The sequence below is a fragment of the Phalaenopsis equestris genome, unplaced genomic scaffold (assembly GCF_001263595.1).
Source record: "Phalaenopsis equestris unplaced genomic scaffold, ASM126359v1 Scaffold000233, whole genome shotgun sequence".
Classification (NCBI taxonomy): Eukaryota; Viridiplantae; Streptophyta; class Magnoliopsida; order Asparagales; family Orchidaceae; genus Phalaenopsis; species Phalaenopsis equestris.
In genome coordinates, this window is record NW_018164675.1 from 1,196,455 (window position 1) to 1,224,424 (window position 27,970).

Sequence of the window (27,970 nt, forward strand, 5' to 3'; positions counted from 1 at the left end):
GGAAATGGGATTGCGCCTGTAGTCTAGTTTTATTTAATTTTATTTTATTAATTTAATTAATTTAAATTTATTTTTTGATTAATATATTATCAATTTAATTACGACTATATAATATATAATTATTTAATAATCAATTACTAATATATATATATTTAAATTTTAAATTACTTAATAGTTAATCAATTTAAAATATATTATTAATTATAAATTAATCATTGATTCATGTTAAATAATTGTTTAAAATGTGATTACTTTAATAGTTTTTGCTAATTAATTAGTTTTTGAATAATTAATTATTAATTTGTATAATAAGAAATAAAATTTTAATTAAATAATTATTTATTATGATAATAATAAAATAATCAAATTTTAATTATGATTTTTTATTATAATTTTATTATAACAAATATCACATAAGTTGTCAAATATTTTCACAAGTTTCAACTGGATTTATTGGATCCATTGTCATACAGTCCCTGTGGAATTCTTCAGGAATTCCGAAGAAGCTGCCCAACGTGTCACTCATAAGCATGGGGTTGCATAAGTTCAAAAAGCAACTACAATTACATAGATTAAAAATTATAACATGTGTATTAAAAGAGGAAAGGGAGAACAGTTGGAAGACAACATAAACAAATAAAATAATGGTTAAATAATTAAGCATAGCGTTCCTTGCACGCAAATCATTGCAAATCCCCATCCAGTCGACATGAGCGATTATTGCATGCGGAGTGCGCAGCTCTACGTGCGCTCTCCGATCACAGCCGCGCATCGCGGCTGTATGACAGTGAGACCCACTCGTGATGTGCGGCAGGGATCGGAGAGCACACGCAGCTCTCTGCACGCAATAATTAGACCATTCGACATAGCATTTATCCAAACAAATGAGGAAAAGTTTAAGCATGAGCAGAGGCCAAAATGCGAAGGGTTCTGAATGTGCCGCGATGACTAGAAAAATCAATCAAGAGAATACTAATAGTGTAGTACTTCTCAAATCAAGCATGTTAAGCTTCTATAAATGGGAGAATAAGCATTTGTATTCTTTCCAGGAGGCTGAATACACAAAACCAATATGTATAATACGTAAACACGTATAAGTGGGTGTAAAGCTTCACTCGAGAAAAAAATCAAAATGTATGCTGATTGTGTTTTATATGTTTCTATCATCCAAAGACCATGGATACCAAAGGCAAGCAAAAGGAAGACAAACTTTATCGCCGCAAATGGGGACTAGCATATACAAAAGGTCTAGGGGTGATCGCCTACATAGATTTCCAAAACAAAACAAAAGCGTCTAAATTCAAAAGCTTTAAAAAAAGAGCACATGCAATAGTTGCAGACTCGTCAACGTATAGACAGAAAAATCCAAAATAACAATAGAATTGATGCGTGCTAAGAAATTCGTGGTGGTTCACGGTGGTAGTGTAAACAAATTATTGTCTTAGCGTTGTATGAAAGTTTAGTGCACAAACAGATGAAATAGAAAAAAACGGTGATGACTCCAGAAATTTTTACATGGAAAACCCGTAAGGGAAAAACCACGGGGTCTGGTCCAGTTGCGGAAATCCACTATTGATTGATGATTACAGAAATTCATTATCCCACAGACGGGAAAGGGTAATTATATTTTTTAAGGTACAACGTCTACTGACTGCGTCTGGTTGGTGGTGATCGATGACGGTAGGTGGAGGTTGACGACGGTCGGTAGGGGTCGGCGGTGGCGACGAAGGTCGGCGCTGGTCATCGGTGATCGGCGGTGGTCGTTGGCGGTCGATGACGGAGATCGGCGGTGATCGACGATGGAGGTCGGTGGTGGTCGACGACTATTAATGGTGATGCTGAGCTGCAGTTTCTCCTCAAAACTTTGGGCTCTCTCTAGACTTTTTTCCCCTTCATGAGAGGGATGAGACTCTATTTATAGTGTTCTGGGTGCAATTAATGCTAGAATATGAGCCATTTTGATCGGACGGTTCAGAGAGCTTCCCTCGATCATATAGCGTTTAATGGACATTTGAGTGTCTTAATAATGTCATAATTGAGTGATCTTAGGCTTGTTGGATTTGTCTTATCGAGCCGCTCGATTTGAGTATAAACTTGTCATATTTGACAACCGTTTGACTTTCTAAATGTGTCCGAAAATCTTCTAAGGGTGGTTTAATGACTTGATCTGAGCTTGATTTGACACATATTGGACTAGTTTTTATATCATTAGATTCGTCTCATCGAGCTGGTCAGTTTGATTATAAGTTTGCTGAAATTAGAGCTCTAGATGAGTTTTTATCAAGATTTGAATGTTTCTTGTTCAAAATATCATCTTGGGATCTGTGTCCTGCTTCGAGTTTCGTGCAGAATGATGAAATTTATTGATGTCGTATCAGTTGCCCCCCTATTTTTGGGCGAAAACATTTTTATCGTCCGAAAATATCAAAATTTAAAGCATTTAAGTATTGTATATATATTATTTTATTAGTATCGATATAAGAATATTTTTTCTTCTTATATATTAAGAAGTTGAAGATAGCTCAGTTGGTAAGGTCTTCTACTTCATGAGAGGTTGGCAAGATTCAAATCCTGCTTTAGACAAAATATAGAATTTTTATATTTAGAGCTAGAAAGCTGAAAAGTTGGGGAGCCCGAATTTTTCATGGAATTCGAGAAAATTGATTTGATTTTTTTTAATTATTACTTCTTTTTTCTCTTGGAAAATGAAAAGGTTTTTTTTTTAGAGATGAAAAGTTGTGTTCTTTATTTTTCGTGTCATTTAATGCTTTCATATCTTTCTGAGCATATTTAATAATAAATATTTAATTTTTTACTTCTTTTTGAAGTCTATTTAATGACTAATATTTAATTTTTCACTTCCTTTTTAAGTCTATAATGATGATCATTAATGTTTAAATCTCTTTTGAAGTCTATAAATAAGGGTCTGATTGAGTGGATAGAGTTGGAGTCCCCAGCTGATCCGGGATTTCTCAGAAGAAGAAAATTGTCCTGAGTAGCGGTGAAGAGTTGCGGGGCAGAGTTGCGGTGAAGAGTTGCGGCGCATAGTTGCTGGACAGAGTTGCGGCGCAGCGTTGCTGTGTACTGTCGCAGAAATGACAACAACTGTAGAACCCCGTTTTGCTGAGAACCAGAGGATGTTGTGTCAGTTTTAAGGGAGAGCTGCGTATGTTGCTATTCATGAGACAGCCTTGAGAGCAGGTTTAAGATTTCCGTAGGCACCTAAGTTTATTGATGTTATGAAGGCGTTCGGAGTTTGCGTTGCCCAATTGTCTTGTCTGGTGGTGACAGTTATTATTGGGTTAATTGTTATCTTCAAGAGTCGTGGGTCGATGTTAACACCGGTAATTTTGGCATGGATGTGCGGGCTCTTTAGCGATACACATGATTGTGTGATGTTTAAGCATAGTTGTTGGACATAAGAAAAATTGTCCTGAGTAGCGGTGAAGAGTTGCGGCGTAGAGTTGCGGGGCAGAGTTACGACGAAGAGTTGCATGAAGAGGGGCGGCGCATAGTTGCTGGACAGAGTTGCGGCGCAGCGTTGCTGTGTACTGTCGCAGAAATGACAACAACTGTAGAACCCCGTTTTGCTGAGAACCAGAGGATGTTGTGTCAGTTTTGAGGGAGAGCTGCGTATGTTGCTATTCATGAGGCAGCCTTGAGAGCAGGTTTAAGATTTCCGTAGGCACCCAAGTTTATTGATGTTATGAAGGCGTTCGGAGTTTGCGTTGCCCAATTGTCTTGTCTGGTGGTGACAGTTATTATTGGGTTAATTGTTATCTTCAAGAGTCGTGGGTCGATGTTAACACCGGTAATTTTGGCATGGATGTGCGGGCTCTTTAGCGATACACATGATTGTGTGATGTTTAAGCATAAGATGTTGGATTTCCGCCTAAAGGAATCGATGAGACAATGGTCCGTGAAATTCTTTTTTGCACAAAATGATTGAGGGCTCCGCGAGAGACGAGGAAGGTTTCAACAATTGTCTGTCTCTCTTCAAACTACTAAGGAAGGAATATTGCAGATGTTGGGATTTCGTGACTTAAAGGATCTGTTGTTCGAGACACATTATATTTACGAATTTGTGAGTGAAGAATCATTATTCAAGGTTAAGCTTTCTTTCCTCCCCGAACGGTCTACTGCTATAGTATTAAGGAAATCTAAGAAGAGACCTTCCGAGCCAACCCTCGCAGAATCATTAAAGCGGCTCCCAATGAGCAGTGCTGTGAAGTTTTGCCTCAAAAATAAAAGAAGGTCGAAACATCACGGGAGCCCTTGCCAAGCCCTTCAACTATTCACGTTCCTAAGAATATCTTGTATCATGAATGTAATTGCCCTTCAACTATTCACGTTCCTGAGAATATCTTATATCATGAATGTAATGGGCTCCTGGAAGCCAAGAGTTTTGTAAGTTTCTTTCATCTTCTGCTACTATATAATTATTTCATCTTCTGACCCAGATTTCTTTTCTTCTAAGTGGATAGTATGGTGGAAGCCCAAAAGGGGTTAGGACTGGCATTGAGAAACTGAAATTCCGAGTTTGTTAATATCAAATATTTTTAAGGCGAGTACAAGCGTCGATATTAATTCAAGGTTGAAATAATTACATCTTTGGAATCACAGTTGACAGAGTGCAGGACAAAACTTTCAACAATGACAACTTCCCTCTCGTTGCAGCTTCAAGATCTGGAGAGAACTCGGGAGGGGTTGGTTGAAGCACGAGCCAACTTTTGTGAAAGTAATAAGAACGTGAAGCCCTTTAGTTGACGGTGTTAGCCCAAGAAGAGGAGAGAGGAGATCTGACTTTTGAGGGCCGCAAAAGAAGTTGATGTCTCAGAAGTTAAGCGTAAAGCGATTGAGGATAAGAACTCTCTTGAGTTTAAGACTATCATTCGAGATCGTGTTCAAGAGGCTCATGATCAGGTGTTTGATGTTGAGGTAAAGGAGCAACAAAAGTGGTTCACCGAGGAAGGATTCATCTGGGGTTTTCTGAAGGGGAGTCGAGCAGTGCAAACTGGTGAGGCTCATACCAACTAGAAATTCAAGCCCTTTATTGATTTCAAATCCTCAACCACTTGATTGAGTTGATTAGAACCAACATTTTGAAGCTCAGATTGAGTTCTTATAAAAATTGGTAATACCATAAAAAAACCCTTCGTGACGTAGGGTTTAATCCCTTTAGAATGCCATGCATGATTCACCGCATAATTCACCACATACACATTCACTCCACACACACTTATACATGCACATTCACACATACACACACATCTACATTCACATCATATCCACACTCACACATGACACTACACCACTCATGAACCACTCTCCGACCAAAATTAACTTCAAACCTTCAAAATCCCCATGAGCCACAATTGAAAGCCCAAAAGCAATTTTAAACCAAATCCACCCAAATCCACCAAAATCTACCAAATTTAAAATCACATGCAAATCCTAAATCCACCAACCTTAAGTTTAAAATTCCATCATGACAATTTCAAAACTTCACTAAGTCTATCATGAGAAATTTCCACACCATCAAACCTAAACCCAAAATCCATCATGCAAGCCCAAACTAATACCTCATGACCCATTTCCAAAGCTAACCAAACCAAGCCCAAATGCCAAATTCATTTAAAACAAAAGCTCACATACAAAAATGTCTCCCCATATCAAATTTAATTTAACCTATGGTGGAAAATTTAATGATTAAATTGACTAATTATGAAACCCATGAAAATCTATTCAAGAGCTTGAAATCACCCCCCCATGTAGGTCATGCATGAGCCTTAGTCAAGCCTTATGGCTTTATCCAAGCCACAGGGAAGCAAAGGAGCCATGCATGAGCTTCATGCAAGCCACCATAACACTTATGGCTAATGGAGGACCCACTTTGAAGACCACTTAAAAGCACTCAACCACTTCGACACTTCACTTGAACCCATGATTAAACCATAATCCCCATGGTTGGGACCTATCAATCCAAACCCGAGCCAAGCCCCTTTCCACGGCTCAAACCAAAGTCAAACCCAAAAACACCTTCCCCCCATTCCTTTTCAATTCAACCCTTGGACACTTGTCACAACCCAATTAACTTTAACTCCCTCCACCACTGACTTCCCACAATCAGATGGTGACCACCCAAGCTCCACCACCCCACCATGGTGATAGTTTTGGGTGAAATCGAGAGACAGAGAGAGAGAGAGAGAGAGAGAGAGAGAGAGAGAGGAGGGAGATCGATAGGAGACCTTTAGCATTTTCTTTTATAGAGCATCGAGGTAATGGTTCAATCACACAAATCAAGAAGGTAGCAGGAGAGACGAGAAGAAGAAAAGAAAAGATCATAAATAAAAGAAGGCAATGATAAGGAAGGAAAGTAAGTAAATCAAGAATTTGAATTAGGAAGTAGTAGAAAAAGGAAAGAAAAATTGCATGGTAATATAAATTTTTGGTTCTTACGCGCGGTGTTCAGGAAATCGTTGCCCACTGTGTAATCATCCACTTCCTCAAAGCTCCATCATTGACTTTGCATCCAATGCCTTCTTATCCATTGGAAACTCCTCATGCAAAGCCCTTGTACGAATTGTTTCCATTCATTGACGACTCCTCTATACCTTTCTTGCTCTTCTCGCGGTGAGACATGCCTCATAAATGACATTGAATAGTTTTATTCCATGACAAAGAAAAATTCAGAAGAACTAAACAATTTGCTTCAAGTCGATTATAGATGATGAGAAGATCGCATTGCTAACGAGCCAGTCAATCGTTCTCTTAAATCGAGAACAATTTTCTAGATTTTCGGTTGGAATAACGATTTGAGTGATCCTAGGATGATTGGTTGCAGTGCTCCCGCCCGGTCAGTCCAATCCGGACTGGTACCACGCCCGGACCGGCCCAACCCACCAAACATTTGCAAAACATGGGTGTTATGTATAAAATCCCATTTCATTGGTTTCACCCTCTCCCCTCTCCCCTCTCCCGGCCCAACCCACCAAACATTTGCAAAACATGGGTGTTATGTATAAAATCCCATTCATTGGTTTCACCCTCTCCCCTCGATCATTTTTCTTGTTTTGCCTCGATTCTCAGTAAGAAAGCAATGGGAATTCGTCGTAGCAGGAGACACTAGCCGGGGTTGAGAAGCGCAGTCATGATGCAAAGCCATCTCCACCAACTCCAGCAGCAGCTAACCTCCCTACTCTCCGCCGCCCTTCCTCAACCCCCCAACGATTCGCTCTCCTCCCAATCCTCTCTAGAACCAGCGGTATCCGGGAGAGGGATCGACGACTCAGCCCGCATCGCCGCCCTTGACTCGCTTCGACTCGCCGTCTTATACCCACCTAACGCCCTTCTTCTCCCGCACTGCTCCCATTTCCTATCCCAGGGCCTCTCCCAGCTTCTATCAGACAAGTAAACGTTTCTCAGAGTCTCATGCAATCTTTTTTACTTTTTCGGCTGATGAGATTTTCTGCTAACGATGGCTTGTAGGTCATATGGAGTTTGTCAGGCAGCGGCGATGTCCTACGCATCTCTCTGCGCGGTATTGGCTTCTTCCGCTTTGTCATCCAATGGTCTTCCCAACCACGTCCATGTTCATGTGCAGGTTCTGGTGGATAGGTTTCTTGCTTGGGTTCTTCCGTTGCTTCAGGGCTTACCCGTTAGAAATGGTTCGGCTGAATTGGCAATGAGTAGTCTTCGGCAGTTCCTTAGCGCTGGGGATGCGGTTGGCATTGAAAGATATGTTCCATCTATTCTTAAAGCTTGTCAGGAGCTGCTTGAGGATGAGAGAACCTCTTTGAGTTTGTTGAACCAGCTTCTGAGTATTCTGACTTTGGTCTCTTTGAAATTTGCCCACTGTTTCCAGCCCCATTTTATTGATGTGGTGGACTTGCTTCTAGGTTGGGCTTTTATGCCCGACCTCTCTGATTCTGCCAGATGCTTGCTTAGTGACAGTTTCTTGCAGTTTCAGAACCATTGGCTAAGTAATTTGCAGTTTTCTTTAGGCTTATTATCGAAGCTTGTGGGTGATGCGGAAGTTCTAATCCATGATGTAAGTGTTGAGACCGCGTCACAGCTTGGAAGGTTGCTTTCTTTTTTCTCTTGTTTCTCCGCAATTCTTCAGGCAACTGCTAATGGCGTTTTGGAGATGAATGTCCTTGGACAGATTAGTGAACCGCTTGAAAACCTGACTCCGCAGTTGTTGAGGTGCATATTGATGTTTGGAAGGAAGTTTGGATGGTCTAAATGGATGGGGTCTTGGAGATGTTTGATTATTTTGGCTGAAATACTGAATGAGAAGTTTTCCCAGTTTTATCCTATGTTTGTTGACATATTTTTTCACAACTTGAGTGGAGTTCCTTCCTATCAGGTGCTTGGATTGCTGAAGACAAACTTGCAGTTGCTGTCTCTTCAAAAGCTGGGCCTCCTTTCTTCATCTGTGCAGATTCTGCTGCAATTTCACTCACCTCTGTCTCATCTGCGGTTGCACCCGAATCATTCTGTTGTTGCAAGCGCAGCTGCCACTTACCTTTACTTTCTCAAGCATGATTGTGACAACATTGTTTCTCAGGCAGTCACCTCCTTGTTTGAGGAGCTGGAACTATTAAAAAGAAAACTCGCAGAACTTCAACAACCAATGGTAGATTCTGGTGCAATTCAGCTGGATACTGGAACTGGTGACATTCACAAGACAAACTTAGGCCATGGGAGACAATATTCAGAGCTTGATTTACTTTCATTGATCAAATTTGATTTGAAGGTGATAATTTGTTCAATGTCGGTTGATGCTGCTGGACGTGTTGAAAACCAGACGATCACAGATGCTACCAGAAGTGAGAGGTCATCTAGAGTAACATCTTTTATTCTCAACAAGTTTGATCCTTTTCAATTTCCCATTGATGGTTTCTATGAGCTGCAAGCCATTGTTATCAGGACATTGCATGAATCTAGTGAAGTCCAATTCCGAGTCAAGTTTAATGAAACTGCAAAATATTTGAAGAAAGCTTCAATTAAATTGAGCGATAAAGATCAAACAAGCTTTGAGGCCAAGAATAAGCAGCATATTCTAACTTCTGAGTATTTCGGAAAATTCAGTGGATTTATAGAAAGAGCCCTTAATGTTTATTCACCTCTGATGGTTAAAATGGAGGCCCTTGGCTGGATCCAATCATTTAGCCGGATAATTTTAACTCTGAAAGAGGAAGATCAGCTGATGAGGTATTTTGATGAACCATATCAAAATGCCACTATTGGTACAAACTTACTCTTTTGTATTCTAGATGCAGCATTTACTAGGGAACTGAAGGTGAGATCTCATATTGCTCCTGTCTTGGAACTCCTCCTGCATGCTGGGCTTATTCATTCTAAACACTTTTCCGTTGTCTCAGAAGTTGTCCTCTGCAAACTTAGTGATCCAGACGTGACCATAAAAAATGCATTTTTGCGACTGATTTCTATTGCAGTACCTGTTTTTATTTACATGCATGGTATTACTGAGAGTGGTTATTTCTGCAAGTTTAAGCCTTCCACTAAACCATATAGGCACTACTTGAACTGGAGGGAAGATCTTGCGCTAAAGCAGATGCCTCAGAAGCTTCATTCTCAGCAGTTTGTTTCTGTTTTGAGTTACATTTCACAAAGATGGAAAATGCCTCTGTCTTCTTGGATACAGCGGTTAGTCTTCAGCTGCCGTGGAAGGAATGATGGATTTTCTAATCAAGAAGAAGTAGTTGGAGACCTAGTTTCCAGTGATCTTTATAAAGATGTCAAGTCAGAAGGATCAATTCTTCAGAAGCTATGTCCAGTAAACAGTCTGGCTGCCATTTGGTGGGGCATAAATGAAGCTGCGAGGTATTGTATTAATCTTCGTCTTCGTACCAACCTTGGTGGTCCTACACAGACATTTGCTGCACTGGAGCGAATGCTTTTGGACATACCGAATATATTGCAGCTTGATTTTGAGCAGAGTGAAGGCCATTATTTGGGCTCATCTAATTTTCACTTGCTACCAATGAGACTACTACTAGCTTTTGTTGAGGCCCTTAAGAAAAATGCATACAATGCTTATGAAGGTTCTGCTGTTTTACCGCATGTAACCCGACAAAGTTCCTTCTTTTTTCGAGCAAACAAAAAGGTTTGCGAGGAATGGTTTTCTCGAATCTGCGAGCCAATGTTGATTGCTGGTCAGGTGCTTAATTGTCACGACGCAACATTTTATTACTGCTCATTAAGACTGCAGGATCTTAAGAATCTGGAAGCATCTACGTTCCGGGACAATACTCAGGAGATACCAGAAACTTTTCAGAGCCTGCGAGGCAGATTTGCAGGAGATATACTGAAGGTTCTGCAATATGCATCATTGGCTCTATGTAAGAGTCATGAGCCTGAGACTTTGGTTGGTCTGCAGAAATGGGTTGGGATGTCATTCCCTTCACTGTTTACAGATGATTATCATCTTAGCACTAGTATGAATGAAAATGATATGCATTTACTTTGGATGATGGGTCTCATCTATCAGGCACAGGGCCAGTATGAGAAGGCTGCTGCACACTTCTCTCACTTGCTACAATCTGAGGAAGCACTTAGTTCAATGGGTTCTGATGAAATCCAGTTCATCATCGCTCGTGTGATTGAGAGCTATACATCCCTATCTGATTGGAAGTCCCTAGAAAACTGGCTTTTAGAGCTACAAAGACTCCGTTCTATGCATGCTGGCAAACCGTATGCAGGAGCTCTTACGGCTGCAGGAAATGAAATGAATGCAATCCATGCCTTAGCTCGATTTGATGCAGGCGATGTCCAAGCGGCATTGGGCTATCTTGACTTGACACCTAAAAGCAGCTCTCAGCTTTCCCTTAATCCTAATATAGCATTAGAGAGGAGCGAACAAATGCTTTTACGGTCGATGCTTCAAATGGAAGGTGGCACAAATAAGGTGCATGACGGCCTTGATAAGGCCAAGCTGATGCTAGATGAAGCCTTATCTTGTATTCCACTTGATGGAATAACTGAGGCAGCTGCCTTTGCTGTTCAGCTTCATTGTGTCCTTGCATTGGAAGAAAGTAAGATGTCAAGTGGTCAACAACTACCATCATTATTGGGCTCATTATGTCAATTGCTGCATTCTCCAATCAGTAGAATGCATCAAGACAGCAGCTTGTGGATGAAAATTTTTCGGACGTATCGAACAATAATGCCTACTTCTTATGTTACAATGCTTCTCGGTCAAAGAATGCTTAGTTTGGCTCGGAAACAGAGCAACTTCATGTTGGCTGACCGTATGAACAAATACTTAAAAGAACATCCTTTGTATGAGCATAAGCATGCTGAGTTTCTTGATGTGAATCTACAGTATGAAGGAATCCTACTTAAGTATGCAGCAGGAAAGCCTGAGGAAGCTTTACTTGATCTTTGGTCATTTATACATGATGATTTTCGGTCGAATACTACGTTTGGCTTCGTGAACATTTCCAATACGAAGGCCAGGGCATGCTTGAAACTTTCTTCTTGGATGAGCCAAGAGAATTCAAACATAAATTTGACAAGTGTTGTTTTTAAAATTCATGAAGATCTCACTTTGTGTGAAGCAGACGGCATCTCAATTCGTAGCAAAGAGGTTTTATTGTCTGCCAATAGTAGTCAAACCTCTGACATGATGTGGAATACTGTTGTTGAGGAGATAATTGGTTCCACGGTAAAGCTATCCTGCAAACTTTGCCCAAAAATGGGAAAGGCATGGCTTTCTTATGCTGCTTGGTGTTTTACCCAAGCCACAAACTCTCTTTCTGGGACCGTCTCTTCTTATAAGTCATGCTCCTTATCTTCAATCCTCGGTGAAGCAACTTCACCAGTCATATTTCAGCTAAATAAAGATGAGAAGTCTAAGGTAAAATCTATTATTACAGATATTTATCATCGTAGAAGTCATGTGGCAGCCAGAAGTGACCAAGAAAGCAGACATTTTGACTCCTCTTATCCTGAACATCAAGTTTTTATTGATTCGTTGGTACATGAAACAACTTACTTAATGGAAGCTGCAGCTGGAGCGCCTGGCTTAGAATCATTTGATGGTGAATGTTCATCTGTTGTTCTATTCTCTGAATTGCAGGCACTTTTTTTTCGTGCATTTGCAGGTATGGAGAGGAGTGCCATGACAACTTATATTCAAGAATTAATTGATATTTGGTGGTCACTGAGACGGAGAAGAGTATTATTATTCGGCAATGCTGCCCATGGCTATTTTCAGTTCCTCTCACTTTCATCTTCTGCAGCAAAAGAAAACTATTGTACCGACATTTATCCTGACTATGCCATCGCAAAAAGTAGGAGCTGCACTCTCCGAGCAATACTATATATTTTAGTAATTCTTTTTAATTATGGCGTTGAGTTAGAAGAAACTCTTAATCATGGCTTTGCAACAGTTTCTCCATTGCCATGGCGGGTGAGGATGTTCTTTTAGGATTATGTGATTTCATTTTCGTTGTCAAAATTGTTGTAGGTCTCACCTTTATCAGTTCAACGCTTCTACGTAGGAAATTACACCCCAGTTGTTTGCTCGGTTAAGTTCGCATCCTCAACAAGTTGTCAGGAAACAGATTGAGGGTCTGTTAATGATCCTGGCCAAACTATCTCCTTGGTCTATAGTTTATCCTTTGTTGGTTGATATCAATGGTTTTGAAGGTCAGTTCTCCGAGGAGCTTCAGAACATACATGCTTATTTGGTAAATTTACCAAACATTTTAAAGTCTGTCAAGTTATTTTTTGTTATGCTTACAGTTTGTTATTTATCTTCTCTCTGAATTGAATAGAGTTAGTGTTGAATTCCTAATGTGTCTAGCATCTGATGCAGTTTAATTTGTACCCAAAGTTAATGCAAGATGTTAAGCTTGTCATTAATGAACTTGGTAGCATAACGATTTTATGGGAAGAACAGTGGCTGAGTACCCTACAAGATCTTCGTACAGGTAATTGGGATTTATCTGCATAACATAATTTACATTTTGTATGATTTCACACATTTTCTTTTTAGTTGCACTGCATCTTTTATAATGAGAGGGAGAGGGAGAGGGGGAGAGGGAGAGGGGGATTTTTTTTCTCTTGCATGCCTGCATGTCTTTATGTGTGCGCACGTGTGCCAGAGGGAGGGATTCGGGGCCTAACTAGGGGAGACTTTTGGTGTAGAACTTTGAAGAGCAGAGCGTGTGAATTATTAAATGCTCCGCTTATCCAAAAGTAACAATTCTTCCATATATTTGATAATTATAATTATATTCAACCTATTATGTATTCATCATCTTTATAAGATGACTCATGTAGCCTAATTTGTTTTCCCTATAAAATGTGGCTTGCATTCCTTTCGTGCAGCATTACTAATGCTTGTCTTTGAAACAGAGCCTAATTTGTTTTCCCTATAAAATGTGGCTTGCAGTGCAGCATTACTAAATGCTTGTCTTTGAAACAACTTACAGTAATTCTTTTTTGAGGACATTTAACTAAAACTTCTATGAAAAACAGATGTTGTAAGGCGTATCAACATGCTAAAAGAGGAAGCTGCACGAATTGCCAAAAATATGAGCCTTAGTCATGCTGAGAAGAATAAAATAAATGCAGCAAAATATTCAGCAATGATGGCTCCGATTGTTGTGGCCTTGGAACGACGTCTGGCATCTACTTCTCGTGAAGCAGAGACTGTTCATGAACAATGGTTTCAGAAAGAGTATGGTAAACAGCTAAAATCTACTATCTTATCCTTTAAAATCCCCCCGTCATCAGCATCAGCACTAGGTGATGTGTGGCGAGCTTTTGATGCAATTGCAGCAGCTTTAGCAATCCATCAGAGAAAATCACAATTCTATCTAAGCGAGATGGCTCCAAAGTTGGGATTGCTTACATCTTCTGATGTCCCAATGCCTGGTTTTGAGAGAGAAATTTCACTTCTTGAGGCCGGTGGAAGTACAGCTTCTGTGCAGGGGCTTGTTACAATTTCTTCCTTCAATGAAGAAGTAGAAGTTTTATCAACAAAAACAAGGCCCAAAAAGCTTGTTTTACTAGGATCAGATGGTCAGAAGTATACCTATCTTCTTAAAGGGCGAGAAGATTTACGCCTTGATGCTCGAATCATGCAACTATTACAGGCAATCAATGGTTTCCTTGCTTCATCTTCTGAAAATCTTGGTAAATCTCTAGGAGTACGTTGTTACTCTGTCACTCCAATCAATGGCCAAGCTGGACTTATCCAGTGGGTAGACAACATGACTAGCATTTATAGTGTTTACAAGTCCTGGCAAAACCATAACCAGGTGGCTCAGTTTTCTGTAACTGGCGCAATCAATCCTAGTAATCCTGTTCCACCAGTTCCACGGCCCAGTGATATGTTCTATGGGAAAATCATACCCGCACTTAAGGAGAAGGGTATTCGAAGAGTGATTTCTAGAAGTGATTGGCCGCAAGAAGTTAAAAGAAAGGTACTCCTGGATCTTATGCAAGAAACCCCAAAACTTCTTCTTTGGCAGGAAATGTGGTGTAGTAGTGAAGGATTCAAAGCTTTTCATTTGAAGACCAGGAGGTACTTTTACTTATCCGAGTGATATTTCAAACACAATCGAAATCATTTTTAAGGAATCCAGTGTGTTTGATCTTCACTTATGTTCTTTGCTCAATTCTTTCTTTTAAGTATCTTCTTAAAAACTATCAATGAAGTTGTGATGATAAACATTAGGTTTATTTTTTTTGTTATATATATTGAGAAAGCCCAAAGGCTAATATAATAAATAGAAAGAATGATACAAATAGATTGTGTGGGAGAGCCCAAGCATGACACCCTGTTCACACGATAATCACAAATGAACAGATAGATTGTGTGGGAGAGCCCAAGCATGACACTCTGTTCACACGATAATCACAAATGATTCCAAAAAGAGAAAATACAGAAAAATACATGAGAGACCTGAAGAAAAAACTAAAAAGTGCCAAAATATGTAGTATCAGGTAGTTTCAGAGCGACCAATTTTACCTTGCCTCTGTCTCGAGTTCTAGAGAAGGAGTCAGCTAATAAATTGGTAGATGAGTGTCATTGCTAGTAGTAACCAATGTACATCCAATAAGTTCCCGAGCCAATATGTTCCCGAGCTGGAGTCGACCTCCATTCATCTTCTTCCTCCTGGAATAGATCTGTCATTCTTCTTCCGAAGATTGACTCACCTAATCTTGGTCTAATGTGTGCTAGAGATGTGCAGATTGTTGAACATTACAAGCAACATGTTGTACCAGTTGATATGTTATTGGATCAAATGAGCACTCTCGTATGCCTTGACATGTAAGTGAGCCTTCTTCAATAACAGTGGGTAGTATAAACATGTTTGGATCTGTACTTGTAGTATGTTGTTTTTCATCAGGAACTGCGGTGTTGGAAACAGGATCGGGTTGCACCTTCTCAGCAGGGATGGTAGGTGGCTGATCTTTAGCGATATCCGACCTTAGATGAAGATGCAAGCAATATCAAATAACAGAACTTTGACCAAACATACTCCAATGAGAGCAATAAGGAGGGTGTAGTTCTATTTTAACATTTTGTCATTGCTCGTTGTGAGTGGTTCAATTCCATACCTCATCCGGAGCTGGTTGAGTGAAATCTTTCTCAACTAACACACAAGCCACAGAGGGTCTGGTGACAACAAACGTAAGACTATCAACCTTAAAAAACTTACAATAAGCAGTTACTATGGAGTAGAAAATTTTCAAGTTGAACAGATATAATTTTAACCCCAGAAACTTTATCCAAACAGGAATGATAAGGAACTCCACTTTTGGATCAAAATTGACAGTCCATTTCAGAATTTTCATAAAACGGTTGTCGATTTTGATAACTTTTTGAGAAAAAATGCGTGTAATCGACATCGTGAGATAAATGAATCAGTATGTGTCGACCGTCAAGTAAACCAATATTCCAACTGCCCAACAACTTCATAGCCTCAAAATCTTTTCAGATGATCTCAAGTTTTGCACAGGAGCAAAACGCCAAGAAGACGCGAGAGTAGTGGTTTCAACCTCTGTGAGAATAAGAACAAACTTCCCATTTTTTTATCAAGTTTTTTAATAAAAGTGTGATCACCACCATCTTCAAGAGCCTCGTGGAACGATTGTGAAACATTGCAGAATTTGCCAATACGAAAACCAGACTCTGAACCTGAAGGAGGAGAACGAGTAGGAATAGGAAAGTCGCCGATAAGTGCAGCAACATGGGAACAGATCGTCGATGCCATCTCCAAAGCAGCTGGGCGAGCCGCTAGAAAAAGGCGAGCAGACTTCGGAGGAAATGTTTGTCGGTTAGGGTGACAGAGGCGTTGTCGAGTACGACCCACAATGTTATAAATAGACATCTATTTCATGAATAAATGTTATGCAAATTTACTGTTCATTATTGTATCGTTGCTCTTTTTGCTCTCTTTCTACCCCCAATACTCTATTCCTTAGGCGTGAATATTGTGAAAAACGATGACAATAAAGCAAAAAATAGAAAGAGAAAAATTGCATGCAAAAAAAATACCAGAGTGACACACAAATTTACGTGGTTCGTCAAATTTGTCTACGGTGCTTATATATATATATATATATCATTTAATTCCTATGTATTTACATATCTAACACCAAAACTTTATTTTTTAAATTTAAGACCACTCAAATCTTTCATATCTATTGCACACTAAAAAATTTTCCACACTAGAGAAATCTTAAGCTTTGACTTAGCATAACTTTCAGCATGCATAGGTAGAAATATAAGAGATTGCCATATGTTTTGCGTGAAAAAATCTTGAAAAGAAAAGAGAAAAAAAACACGAGTTACCCAGTCAAAATAATATACTTGGAAATTGAAAATACAAAAGTCCACTTTTCTGTTGAATTAGGGAAGATGAGATTATAAAAATAGCAATCACAACTTTATAGTAGCAGTTTGATTGCAATAATCATAATTGGGCTATAAAAACTATAAATACATAGTGGCTACAAAATCTGCAATTATTTGACTGTAACAATCATTTATGGTGGTCAATAATGGCTGATAGTCATTCATGCGAACTTCTCATTAAGAGTCATGCTTTAGTTGTCAACTTACTCTTCTCTTCCCCTCCACCTTAGAATGAGAGTTTATTTATAGTTTTTGGAAGGTCATTCCAACAAATTCTGACAGAATTAGAAAATATTCCATCGGATGATTCACATTGATTCTCTTGATCACAGTTCATTTTTGCACTATTTAACTTTCTTAATGACTTCATAATTAAATAATCTTGAGCAAGTAGGATTCAAATATAACCAAGCCAAATTTTGAGATAATTGGTCTTCCAATTAATACACCAAATTCTTCAACTACATTTCAAGTCAAAGCTTTGAGAACCAGACTGAACCAGAAGGTCGGACTGGTTCATTCGAGAACCAGACATGGTACCAGTTTGGGTGGGAGTAAGAACCGGATTTGCAGCGAACCGACATAGAACTGCTCGAACCGCTGGTCCAGTCAGAAACTCGAAAAATCATACTTGGTTTCAGAGAATCGGTCGACTCCCTCGTCAGCGCACAATCGCCTCATTATTCGTTGTCGACTTAAAATGGATTTTTGCGGTTCTTCTGAATTTTCTTTGGCCATGGGAAAAAACTTATCGAGGCCATTTATGAGACCTCTCATCGTGAGAAGAAATAGAAAGGTACGAAGGATAAGCCAATAAATGGAAGCAATCCGTATGATGGCTCTGCATGTGGAGTTTCCAAAGAAAGACATTGCATACGAAGTCAAGGAGAGTAAAAATGGAGTTTCGAGGAAGAAAATGATTACATAATGGACAAAGTTTTTCTTGGCGCCATGTGGTAGATTCAACGATGGGATAAAGAGCAACCAACTATATCGGAGGATCTCATGCCAACATGGCGGATCAGAGCCTATAACAACCTCGAGTAAATTAAGTAATAAGATGGTTAAGGTGCCAATAGATTTTAGGTTCTTGTGATATTTAATTTTTATTCAATATAATGTTTTTTCTTAAAAATTATTGTGGCATGATTCTTCTATTTTATATTTAAATTTTTTGAAAATTAATTGTTATTAAATTTTAATAGAACATGCTAAAATTATTATGGTATTGGTTATTTAAATTTTGAGATTTTTATTTTATATTTCACAATCAAATTTTTTTAAATTACATCGTTTATATCATTTAAATAAATTTTAAATCGCTAGACTCGTTTAATATGGTTTTAGAGAACTATTTCAGTTCCAATTTAAAGAGCATGAGGGCTAATTTGACACTTTTATGGACTTTGGGATTAAATGACCTCATGTAAACACTCAGAAAACTATTTTTACACTTTACTCTTCATTTAATATTTTAATATTCATTATCAGTTTTGCAACCCTTAAGTACATAATATAGCATTAATCCTTTTGGTAGAAAAACAATTACAATGATAATAAATTTTATATAGACAACATATGTAATTTAGCTATTTAATTGAAGAAATTTTGACAAAATAGGTTTCAATAGTAATTTTTTTAGTTTAAGTAAAATCGGCAGCAATGACAAAATTCATTGGGAAGTCCCATAGATTCCAAGGTTTTGAAAAGAAGCATACACGCCAAAGTATTGTTTAATAATTCTGCTTTCACTTTGTCGATTTGATCTTGTTATCCTCACGGGTGAGCAAGCACTCGACTAACTTTTTTTGTCCTGTTCCAAAGGTACATTTCAAGCTGTTGAGGCTCATATAGGAACTATTCAACTTGGAAAACTTAAAGCCAAGGATGTTTTGCTCGGGGTTCTCACTTTTTACTAGCAAATCATTGACATATGCCTCCATGATCCTCTTTTGTTTTTGAATATCTAATCAATCATGTTGAATGGCATCACTTTATATCAAAATAAATCTTCTCTAATGATGAAGGAAGTTTTCTCCCAATCGACTGGGTGTATTTTAATTTGATGGTGGCTTAAAAGTACATCGTGGAAGCTCATTACAAGGAAACAAATCATCTTGTCAACCAATGCATCTATCTAAGGGAGTGGGTAGCCACCTTTTTGGCAAGTCGAGTTTTTGGTGAAGTTCACACATAACCTCAACTTGCCACTTAACTTGTATACTATGTTTATATTTGAAATTCAATTAGGGGATTGGCTTTTAGGAGTTCTTGGACTTCTTGTCTTGTGGTCCTAGTTAGGATGACATCAATCTTTCTAACTTTTTATAAGATTGGCTTGATATATTTTTTTGCATTCAACTTGTGGCAAACAGTTTTGATGTCGCTGTCCAAGAGAACACCTATAGCTTCTCCCGGAAACCTTGGACTAGTGTCCTTTGTGCTTTGGATTGATGCTCTGATTCATTTAGTTCTTGAAACTTCCTATCATGACCGAGGACAAGCTGAGGGTGTTTCACAGGTGATTGGAGGAAGATTGTTCGATTATGCTATTATATTCTTCGGCATTTATGTGATTATTGGTGAGTTTGGGCAACATCATCAACATTTTTTGGTTGGTACAGACAAAGGATGTACTTGGATGGTTTTTCTTGTAGAACTTGGGTAAGAAGTGCTTAGTAGACTATTGGCTCATGGTCTTTGACTTCTAGCATTTTCCTTTGAAATCTCACAATGAAGTCCTTTGAGTGTCTCATTTGGCTATTGCCTCGTCTTCTGAATAGCCTATGAATTGTTAGGCGGCTTTGTGTTGTGGTGTGGAGCCTGATTTGGAGCCCCACAATAGATGGCAGCAGCAACAAGCAACACCAGGATTTCTAGATCGAGCACTTGGCGCTTTAGCGCCAAGATTTGGGCCCCCTTGCACCCAGTTCGGACGCTTATGCGCCCAATTGTTGGCGCTTATGTGCTCACCTCTCGTGTTTGTGGCCTTCTATTTTTCCGAGCCTCTGGCGCTAATGTGCCCAATTTCCTCAATTCTTGGTTGGTCGACGATTCGATTTAAGGAGCCTATTTCAAGTCGTGTTTGTGGCCTTCTATTTTTCCGAGCCTCTGGCACTAATGTGCCCAATTTCCTCAACTCTTGGTTGGTCTCGACGATTCGATTTAAGGAGCCTATTTCAAGTGGCGAATGAAGCAATCCTATGTTTGTGAGTTTTTAGACAAGTTCCTGGTGAAGAAGAGAAGTGTCAGAGAGGAGAATTTCATGTGCACTTCTCTGGTTGGATTGAGAGGAAGGAATTGGAATGATGTTTGTAAGTTTCCTTCATTGTTGAGAGGAAATCTGAATGTGTTTTCTATAAAATTTTATGGATTTGCAGTTGAATTTCTTAGTGATGTGGCTTCGTGGTTTTTTTCTCATTCTTGAGTTTTTCAATGTTAAATCCTTGTGTGCTTTCCTGGTTTGTCTTTGTTGTGCTTCAGTTCGTCTTTTATCCCAATTTTCTCAAATATGTGCGATTCTATTCTATGGTGTGGTTTAATTTCTAATTGAATCTAAGTCTCGATAAAGCTGAAGAGGCTGCTTATTTTTATTTCCCAACAAAAAAGTAGTATTAGAGTGGAGTTCAATTTGAGTGAGAGCAATGGTCAGGGAAGCAAGGTTCATAGTGGAGAAATTCAATGAGATGAACTTTGCATGCTGGAGGATGCAAGTGTAGGATTTGTTGTATCAAAAAAAGTTGTATTTGTTTTTATAGAGAATTGCTAAGAAGTCCGAGTCTATGATTATGGAGGAATGAAAAATGTTTGATCGAACGACACTAGGTCTGATCCGGTTGTCACTTTCCTTAACCATTGCATTCAACATTGTAAATGAGAAAATCACGGTGGATCTTAAAGCGACACCGACTAAGATGTACAAAAAATTTTCTGCTTTAATTCAGATTTTTCTGATGAAAATGTTATTCAACATGAAGATGGTGGAAGTGAGTTCAGTAGCAAAACATCTGAATAATTTTACCACTATAATGAGCTAGTTGTGTTATGCGGGGATCAAGTTTGATGATAAACTCAGAGCACTAATAATATTATCTTCATTGCTGGATAGTTTGAATGGTTTGGTCACGGCGGCGAGTAACTCTTCAGTGACTACGAAGTTGCTCTTCAGTGACTACAAAGTTGAAAACGAGCCAAACACGAATAAATTAAGTTGCAAACAAATCAAACATGAGTTTCGTAATGAGTTGAACACGAAGAAAACGAGCCAAACACGAATAAATTAAGTTGCAAAAGAATCAAACATGAGTTTCGTAATGAGTTGAACACGAATTGTTCGCGAATAATGAGCCGTTTTGACAGCCCTAATTAAGGGCAAAATTGAAGACATTCTTTACCTGATCAATGAAATGACTAATTTTATTGATTTCGCTGGAATTAGAGTCGATGCAGGTTTGTGTCATCGCTGGCTTGGCCATATGAGTGAGAAACGTATGAAATTCTTACTTTCTAAAAGTAAAATTTAAAGTTTAAAATCAGTTTATCTAAATTTTTGTGAAGATTATATATATGACGAGCAGAAAAAGTTTCTTCCTCCAAAAGCGGGCCAGTGGTAAAGTCAGAAACTGGAGTTAGTGTATGCTGATGTTTGGGGCCCTACTCCAGTTTAGTCTATTGGAAGTTCTCGCTATTTGTCGCATTTATTGATGATCACAAGAGAAATTTATGTGTTTACTTCTTAAAGCAAAAATCTGATGTATTTGAAATTTTTATAAAGTGAAAGGCTATTGTAGAAAATAAAACAGACTTGAAGTTGAAGTGCCTTAGATCAAATAATGAGGTCGAGTATCGTGATCAGAAGTTCAGGAATTTATATGTTATAGAGGCGGTAAGACATGAGTTCACTGTCCAAAAAACAACGCAACATAATGGTGCAACCGAACGCATGAACAAAACAATCACGGAGCGTGCTAGGAGCATGAAGTTGTGTGCAAGTTTGCCAAAATAGTTCTGGGCTGAAGCAACAAATACTGTCATTTGTCTGATTAACTGTGGTTTAAGCATGGAGTGACATAAAGGTAAATCTTTCTCATTTAAGAGTATTTGAGTGTTATGCATATGTGTTTATTGATGCAGGTTGCAAGAGCAAGCTTGACTCAAAATCTGTCAAGTACACCTTCATTGGATATGACTATGATGAGTATGGGTACAAGTTCTAAGATTGTCATAATCAGAAATTAATCGGGAGCAGGGATGTCATTTTTAGTGGCAGAGTGTACAAGGACAGGATCAGAACTCAGGACGATCTGTTGGTTTCTTTCGAAGAGTCCAAGTTTGTTGAGATAGAAGAAGCCGATGATCAGTATGGTGAAGAAAGAAATAGAGCATAACCAGAAGTACTGTAAGTTCCCCAGTTACTTGCTGCTGAAGTCAGGAGATCCAGTAAAATGATATGACCCTTACACATGCATTCTCTTTCATTACACTATTTTATTATTAACAGATAGTGGTGAAGCAGAGTGCTTTGAGGAGGCTACTCAAGCTGAAGATTTAAGTGAGTGAGAGCATGCCATGGATGAAGAAATGCAATACTTAGTGTCAAATCAAACTTGAGATTTGATGGTATTACCAGATGACAAAAGAGCACTACACAACAAGTGAGTTTACAGGCTGAAAGAGGAGTCAGATGGTAGCAGACGCTACAAGGTAAGGCTTGCTATAAAGGGTTTCCAATAGAAGGAAGGAGTGCATTATACAGAGATATTTTCCTCAGTGGTGAAGATGACAACTGTCAGGATAGTAGTAAGTCTAATAGAAGAGGAAGATATATATGTAAAGTAGATGAATGTAAAAAATAACTTTTTTACATGGAAATCTGGAGGAACTGTACATGGTGCAACCACAGAATTGTAACGTTTCAGGCAGAGAACTTCTGGTCTGCAGATTGAAGAATAGCTTATATGGGTTGAAGCAAGCCCCAAGACAGTGTTACAAGAGGTCTAACAAGTTTATGTTAGAAAATGAGTACTTGAAGTGCCAAACAGACTACTCTTTTTCATCAAATATTTCAGTAATTGTTATATTTTGTTTTTTTGTATGTGGATGACATGTATTTTGTAAGCGAAAAATTCTTTAACACCATGTTTAGATGAATGTAAAAAATAACTTTTTTACATGGAAATCTGGAGGAACTGTACATGGTGCAACCACAGAATTGTAACGTTTCAGGCAGAGAACTTCTGGTCTGCAGATTGAAGAATAGCTTATATGGGTTGAAACAAGCCCCAAGACAGTGTTACAAGAGGTCTAACAAGTTTATGTTAGAAAATGGGTACTTGAAGTGCCAAACAGACTACTCTTTTTCATCAAATATTTCAGTAATTGTTATATTTTATTTTTTTTGTATGTGGATGACATGTATTTTGTAGGCGAAAAATCAAAGACTTGAAGGAACAATTATCAAGTGAGTTTAAGATGAAGGATTTAGGTCCAACCAGAAAAATCCTTAGGATAAGAATCAACAGGGACAAGAGTGCAGGAACATAAAAGTTGTCTCAAGCAGAGTATGTTGGAAGATCCTATAGAGGCTCAATATGAGTGAGGCAAAATCAGTTATCTCTCTTAGATAGTCACTTCAAACTACCTGAGTTATTGCCTAACCTTAAAGCAGAGCAAACATAAATGAGAGAACTCTTTATGCGTCAATAGTTTGAAGTTTGATGTATGATTTATACTAGACCAAACAATGAGATTGGTCAACAGGTATGTGGGCAATCCAGACAGACATCATTGAGAGGTGGTAAAGTGGATTCTCAGGTATTTGAGGGGAACAATCAACATGTTACTTTGCTATGGAAGCGTAGGGAACAATCTACAAGGATTTATAGATTCAGATTTTGCATGAGATGTGATAATAGAAAAGTACAAGGTATATCTTCACTTTGAGGAACACAACAGTGATTTGAGTTTCTAGGTTACGGAAGTTCGTTTCACTTTTAAATACGGAGGGCGAATGAATTACTATCACTGAGGCTAGGAAGAAGATGATTTGACTACAAAGTTTTAGGGTAAAATTGGGCAAGGAGCAAGGGATTGGAAAGTTTCACAATGACAGTATGAGTGCGATTTATTTTGCTAAGAATGCTGTTTTTCATGTCGGAACAACACATTCAGCTAAGGTATCATTTAATTCTCCCTATCATAGAAGATAAATTCAGTTAACCGGCTTGAATACTACACTCAGATTTTTTCCAAAAAATATCTTAACATTACTGGTAAACCTATGAAGCTACTTAAGTCGTCTCCTGATTTCGACCCAAATTATGAAACTCCCACTGTACTGGTATGATTTAATTTACCTGGTCTCAAGTTACATTTTTTTCATCATCAGGTTCTCTACTCTATTGGGGCCATTCTTGGGGATCCTTTGAAACTATATCTGTCTAATTTCAACCTAACCAGACCCTCGGTGACCAAAATACTTGTGAAAAGGAATATTACTTTACCTGATATTACTGAAGTCTGGCTGGGCACAACCTATAATGGTTATTGACAACAAATTTTCATGGAGCACAAACCCTCATATTGTACCCACTATAAGATAAATGCCACAAGTTTCATCCAAATTTGAAATCTAAGGTTCAAGTGAATAAGGATGGGTCTAACCCCACTGCTCTGGACATTTTAGTTCCATCTGAGGAGGATAGTACCAGACACGAGGTGTCTATTGCCCTTGAGAAACCCCCCATGACACTGCTGTTACAGTTACTGCGAGTGATGTGATGCTGATACCTTCAAATCCCATAAAAAATAATATTAATGGACTACTACCTACAAATGTTAGTGTTCAAACTGATAATTAGGAGAGCCTCATAGCTTCACTTTTTCAGGAAGTATCTGGTGTAGAGGCAAGTCATACTTCACATATACTAGAACCTATTGTGGGTAATACGGTTGGTAATCCTTCTGCTTCAGTTCTACCACCCCATCAGACTAATTCTTCGAATGAGGAATGACAAGTCTATTCCAGGAGGAAGAAAAAGATGGAGGCCGACTCCAACTCGGGAACATATTGGATAATACATTGGTTACTACTGACAATGACAAATTCTTACCAGCTTATTAGCTTGCTCCTACCCTAGAACTAGAGGCAGAGGCAAGACCAAATTTCGCTCTCTAGCCACCTGATACTATGTATTTCGGCACTGTTAGACTTTTTATTTTAGTATCTAATGTATTTTTCTGTTTTTTCTAGTTTTGGAACTATTTGTGATTTTTGTGTGGGCTGGGCCCTCCCACATATTGTATCTGTAACTTTCTATCTATTTAATATATTAGCCTTTTTGGGCTTTCATGAAAAAATAGATAGTTGTTCTTGAAGAAGATATACATAGCTCAGAATTCTGCAGATATATTGACTAAGGTAGTGACAATTGAGAAACTGAAGCTATGCTTGACTTCAGTTGAATTTCATGAAGCTTGAGACCGGGGGTGAGCCACATCACGATATGTGACTATAAAAATGACACAAATGGAGATGTGGATGCAGTAAGGAGGATATGTGTTGGGTGCAATCAGTCTCAAAGTGAGAGATTGTTATGGCGTGGAACCTGATTTGGAGCACCACAATTGTAGGCAGACTGGTATTGCTGGACAGAGCGCTCGACGCTTTAACACCATGTTTTGGGCGCTCTTGCGCCCAACTTGGGGCATCTTGCGCCTAGATTAGGCGCTTATGCACCCACCTCTCGAGTTCGAGCCCTTTTTTCTTCCCAACCCGCTGGCGCTAAGGCGCCCAATTTCGAGCGCCTATGTGCCTGATGCGGTTGGTCGAAGAGTCGATTTAATGAGCTTATTTCGAGCGGCGAATGAAGAAGTTTCTGTGCGCGAGTTCTTCGACAAGTTCCTGATGAAGGAAAGAAGTATCTGAGGAGAATTTCGTGTGCGTTTCTCTGGTCGGATCGAGAGGAAAGAATTAGAGCGAGGTCATGCAAGTTTCCTTGATTGTTGAGAGGAAATCTTAGTGTGTTATCTATAGAACTTTCTTGATTCATAGTGGAATTTTTCGGTAGTGGGGCTCCTTGTTTTTTCCTATTCTCGGGTTTTTCCTCTTTAAATTCTTTTTTCCTTTTCTAGATTGTCTTTATTGTGCTTCAGTTCCTTTTCTTTGTTTTGGTTTTTCCGAATCTGTGCGATTTTATTCCATGGTGTGGTTTAGTTTCTAAGAACTTTAACCCCAGTAAAGTTGAAGGGGATTGATTATTTCTATTTCCCATCACTTTGGGCATTAGCAAGCTTAGTGATGGGCATTCACTTGAACTCAACGAAGGAAGTGATTATCCCCAAGTGAGGCCCGAAAACTACAAGAGGGCAATCTCTTTAAAATGGTAAAGAATAAGCAACACTCCGGAGCTTCAATAATTTTCAGTGACAAGGTGGCTGTTCAAAGTAATCTATGCGGTCAACTGGGCTATCGTACCATTGTACGATTATATGAGAGATATTTTGAATTGTAAAGGGGTTTTACTTCAGCGATCTACTTACTATTTTGCATTTATCTGTTGCATTCTTAGTCTTTTGATTCTTTTGGGTGGTGGGGTAAAATTCTGACTACTTCTGGGTAGTAGTTGTCATCTGCAATTGATGTGGAAGTTAACATCCTAGCACACCCTATCGTTTTCTCCAGATTATCAAGTCTAAGAGACTTTGGGCACCTACACCCTTGGAATGGCTCTAGGATCTCGCTTTAGAGCCCCTTGAATTTCCTTCGTGATACTTTCCTTCATTTCCAGTGGAGTTCACTTTTAGAGCTTCGTTCTATTTAGACCCCATGGTTTAATAAATAAGAAAAAAATTTGTCTTTGTTCATCTCCCCATTCTTATGTATCATGGTGAAAATTGAGGGGATTCACTATTTTTAGCCCTTTTTTAATTTTTGTTATTTTTTATGTTGTCATCATCATCAGCATCATCATCTGTAGATTTTTTTTCATACTGAAGCTGCACTGAATTTGTTCATCAGATCTGCTCCATTCAGGAAAATGTTTTCCTTATACAGTTAACTTTATTGAAACAATATACATGCTATTTGGTTCTTTTGTGAAGCTTGAAGGCAGGCTTAACAGCTATTATGATTTGAATTTTTTATTATGATGGACAAATTATAGAGTTAGATCGAAGTACAATTTAGGACCAATTTCCTTGCATATATTTGATGATTGGTTATTGCTGTAACAATTTCTTTGCAAATATTTGATGATTGGTTATTGCGTTGAATTATACTTGTAAGGTAAATTTCTTTTGCAGGTTTTCTGGCACTGTAGCAGTTATGAGCATTGTTGGCCATGTTATTGGCCTTGGGGATCGTCATCTTGATAACATTCTCATGGATTTCATCACTGGTGAAGCTGTGCATATTGATTACAATGTATGCTTTGATAAAGGGAGGAGGTTGAAGATTCCTGAAATAGTGCCTTTTCGTCTTACTCAGACGATTGAGGCTGCACTCGGACTAACGGGAACTGAAGGCACTTTCAGAGCCAATTGTGAAACAATTATAAAAGTGCTCCGTGAGAACAAAGACATCATCTTAATGTTATTGGAATTATTTGTATGGGATCCGTTGTTGGAGTGGACAAGAGAAGATAAGCTTGATGAAGCTGTGATTGGCGGTGAAGAAAAGAAAGGCATGGAGCTGGCTGTTAGTCTTAGTCTTTTTGCCTCTAGATATCAGGAGAATCGTGCACCTTTGCAGGTAATCTCATTTTCCAGGATTTAGTTTTTTTTTTACGGTTTGGGAAGTTTTAGACTGATTAAATGATACCGGAGGAGAAAAGACTCAAACCACAAAAATAAATTTTATTAATATGAAAAGAGGGTTACAACACACCCAAACTGGAAATAACATCACTAAAACACAAACGACACAAACGGACACCTTGAGAGTGTATCCCAAGCACGGTGGAGGTTGGTTGGAAGGTGGGGTAGCAAGCCAGGAAGGTGGGACAGCAACTGGGAGCAACGAGACAACAGTTGGGATGGCTGACTGTTAGGAAAAGTGGAGGGGAAAGA

The 27,970-nt window shown here is 38.7% G+C and overlaps 1 protein-coding gene across 1 annotated transcript in view; it reads left to right on the plus strand.

Moving 5' to 3' along the window:
- Positions 1-7,051: 7,051 nt before the first annotated feature.
- LOC110023863 overlaps positions 7,052-27,970 on the plus strand; it is an 82,220-nt gene continuing 61,301 nt past the window's right edge. The window contains 6 exon segments of the mRNA XM_020723490.1: positions 7,052-7,410; positions 7,489-12,439; positions 12,531-12,719; positions 12,848-12,962; positions 13,513-14,563; positions 27,206-27,653. Coding sequence (XP_020579149.1) covers positions 7,151-7,410; positions 7,489-12,439; positions 12,531-12,719; positions 12,848-12,962; positions 13,513-14,563; positions 27,206-27,653 — 7,014 coding nt within the window. The 5' untranslated portion in view covers positions 7,052-7,150.